Source organism: Hippopotamus amphibius, chromosome 9, assembly GCF_030028045.1.
Source record: "Hippopotamus amphibius kiboko isolate mHipAmp2 chromosome 9, mHipAmp2.hap2, whole genome shotgun sequence".
In the NCBI taxonomy this organism is placed as follows: domain Eukaryota; kingdom Metazoa; phylum Chordata; class Mammalia; order Artiodactyla; family Hippopotamidae; genus Hippopotamus; species Hippopotamus amphibius.
The window spans coordinates 84,139,738-84,143,037 of NC_080194.1; the positions used below are offsets into that span (position 1 = coordinate 84,139,738).

Below are 3,300 nucleotides of genomic sequence, written 5' to 3' on the forward strand. Positions count from 1 at the left end.
CCTGGGGTGCCCTCCTCCCCAGGAAAAATAAATGGAGACACTTGGAAATGGCTCTCTCAAATCCATTCTACCCTCCTTCTGGTCAGGTTAAAAAGCTAAAAATTACATATCCCAGATTGCCTTGTAACTAGAGCCATGGATGTGAATTAGTTCCCACTAATTAAATGCTTTGTTGTGAGATTTGAAGGGTGGGAGTAAGGGTGGTTCTCACTCCTTAGTGTATATCAGAATCTCCAGGAGGCCTATTACACACAGATTGCTGGGCTCCACACAGTAGTTCTGTAGGTGTGGAGCAGGAACCCCAAATGTGTATCTCTAACAAGCTTTCTGGTGTGCTCAATCCCAGGGTTCAGTTGTTGACCGATTTTGTGAGTATGAGAGTCATTGTTCATGGTGGCAGTGGTCACAGTGGTAGCTGGAGCTTCTGGACCTGTGGGTCATGTCTATTGTGAAGTCACTTTGAGGGTATCCTCATCCTTCTCTCGTCATTCAATGAACTGTAACCAAGTCATTCCCTGTATTAATTCCCTTTCTGCTTGAGAAAACAAGAGTTATACCTGTTTCCCATTATAAATCACTGATTGATAAAATAGAACACCAAAAAATAGCTAGAAATGAGAAGATGTTATACATCCATTGCAGTATATAAGGCTGCTGAGTCTAAAACATGTATCCTTGATATTGGTATAAAGCAAGGGGAGTGGGGAGAAACTTTGTTCCTCTGCCACTGGATTTCCTGAATGAGTTTGGCAGTAGATCACTCAGTTAATTAAGCAGGACAAGAGATTTTGCAGCAATGTAATCTGGGTGACCAATCATCTTGGTTTGTCTGGGACCAAGGGTGTTCCGAGGATGCGGGGTTTCCATTGCTAAAAGTAGTAAAGTGACAGGCCAACTGGGTGAGCTGGTCACTCTACTGTAATCTTTCCTTATTTATACTGAAGAAGTTGCCTGTAAATGTGAAGAGATTGGGGCAGATGGTAAAAGGTGGGGATCTGAGGAACTGATTTTAGGAGGCATCTGATATGGGAAGAGCACATTTAGGGGAGGTGTAATAGGCTGTTCAAAGGCAGCCCCAGCCTAAAGCAAAGGGGATGTTTGAGAGCCAGAAGTGTGGGCTCAGGAGTCACTCAGACTTGGGTTTGAATCCCAGTGTCTTTGTTTACCAGCTGTGTGACGTTAAGCAAGTTACTACACCAAATTCCACAGCGAAATGGGGAAAACAATAGTACCTAACTGTTGTGAAGTGTAATTGAAATAAGGCATATAAAACATTTAGAAGAGTTGTGTGGCTCAGAGTAAGCATCTCCAAACATGTTAGTGGCTGGCATTATTATTATGTTACTAAGGTGGTCACATAAAGGGATCAAGTAGAAGTTCTTAGGTAGGGATCAGTAGAGAAGAGTGAAGGAAAGAATAGGAAGAATTCTAGATGAGAAAGGCTGTGAGCATCAGTTCTTGGTGACTTTCAATCCACCCCCTCTGCCTTGTGTCTTCCCAAGTGCAAAAAGTAGGAACTAAGTTGAGTAATATTTTCTACATAGAAGGAAATAAAAAAGTGAATGACTTTCAGATTCACTGCTGAAAGTTTAATTTTTTATGGAAGTGTAGTTGATATACAGTATTATATTAGTTTCAGGTATACAACATACTTATTCAATACTTTATAATTTACCCCTTTTAAAGTTACTATACAATAATAGCTATATTTCCCTGTACTGTACAATACATCCTCTTGCCTATTCATTTTATACATAGTAGTTTGTCTCTTGATCCCTACCCTTATCTTGCCTTCCCTCCTTCCCTCTCTTCACTGGTAAACACTAGTTTGTTTTTGCTATGTGTGAGACTGTGAAAGTTTCTGTTAAATTCTAATTAAGATGGTAGAGTTTACCTAAGGGCTCAGGATAGAGAAAATGCTTCTCAAATGAGAGAAAATGTGAACTTAAAATCAGCTGGTTTCAAACAGAAATGAGAGGAGAGAGAGGGCAGGAAGGAAGAGGGAAGGAGGTGGTCACCCAGATTTCCAGAGATGGGATCGTTTCCCATCACAGGTAGGTGAGCATTCAGAGGGCTTCCTTCTGGTATTCATAACAACTCATTTTTAAACTTGAGAAAGATGAATAACATTTGCCTCAAAACAATTTTCCCTTGAGAGTTTTCTGCATGGCAGCCTTTACCTCCTTATTCCTCAAGCTGTAGATGAGGGGGTTCAGCATGGGGATCACTGTGGTGTAGACCACGGAGGCCACGTTCTCCTGGGCCAGGGAATTGGCTGTGGAGGGTTTCAAGTACATGAACGCGGTTGTCCCATAGAACATCCCCACAGCGGCAAGGTGGGAGCTGCAGGTGCTGAAGGCTTTGGACCTTCCCTCTGTGGTACTGATGTGGAGGATGCTGGACAGGATGAAGGCATAGGAAACAAGGATTGTTAAACTGGAGACTATGATGTCGAATCCAGCCAAAAAGAAGACTGTCATCTCAATATGATAGGTGCTAGAGCAAGAGAGCTTCATGAGGGGGAGGATGTCACAGAAGTAATGACTGATGAGGAGCTCACAATAGGACAGTTTCAACATGAGGCCGGTCTCTATGGTTGAGCCAATGAGTGCCACGGCATAGACCCCAGCCACCAGCAGGGAGCAGACTCGATGAGTCATGATGATGATGTAAAGCAAAGGTCTACAGATGGCAACGTAGCGGTCATAGGCCATCACTGTCAGTGTGTAACTCTCAGCAACGACAAACACAAGGAAGAAGTAGAGCTGGGACGTGCACCCTGCATAGGAGATGATGTTCTTCTCTGTCACAAAGTTCACCAGCATCTTAGGGGTAATGACAGAGGAGTAGCAGAGATCCACAAGAGACAGGTTGCCGAGGAAGTAGTACATGGGGGTGTGAAGCTGAGTGTTCAGACAAATCAGTGTTATCATGCTCAGGTTCCCTATCACGGTGACCGAGTAGATCCCAAGGAAGAGGAGGAAGAGAGGGAGCTGGAGCTCTGGCCGATTTGTTAAACCTCCAAGAATGAACTCTGTCACTGTAGAGTGATTTTCTCCAACCATTCTCCTCTGGTTGGGGTCCCTGTGTGGATGGGAGAGAAGAACTCCATGAAAGGCCACATTTGCACTGCTGGGTGAAGCTAGTTTTAAGCATATGGGGTCAGCTGAGCAATACTGGTATCCTCGTGTTGCATTATCCCTCATCCTGCTATTTGTTTTGGGAGGAAGACCAGACCCTGGGTATTTCAAAGGTCATGGAGAGGAGAGGAAAAAGGGGGCAAAATCTGGAACTTTTATC

The 3,300-nt window shown here is 43.8% G+C and overlaps 1 protein-coding gene across 1 annotated transcript; it reads right to left on the bottom strand.

Annotated features, from left to right (window-relative positions):
* Positions 1 to 2,135: 2,135 nt before the first annotated feature.
* Positions 2,136 to 3,089, bottom strand: LOC130861664 (olfactory receptor 8A1-like). The gene has a single exon (XM_057750727.1). The coding sequence runs from the start codon at positions 3,063 to 3,065 to the stop codon at positions 2,136 to 2,138; it is 930 nt and encodes a 309-aa protein (XP_057606710.1). The 5' UTR covers positions 3,066 to 3,089.
* Positions 3,090 to 3,300: the final 211 nt, after the last annotated feature.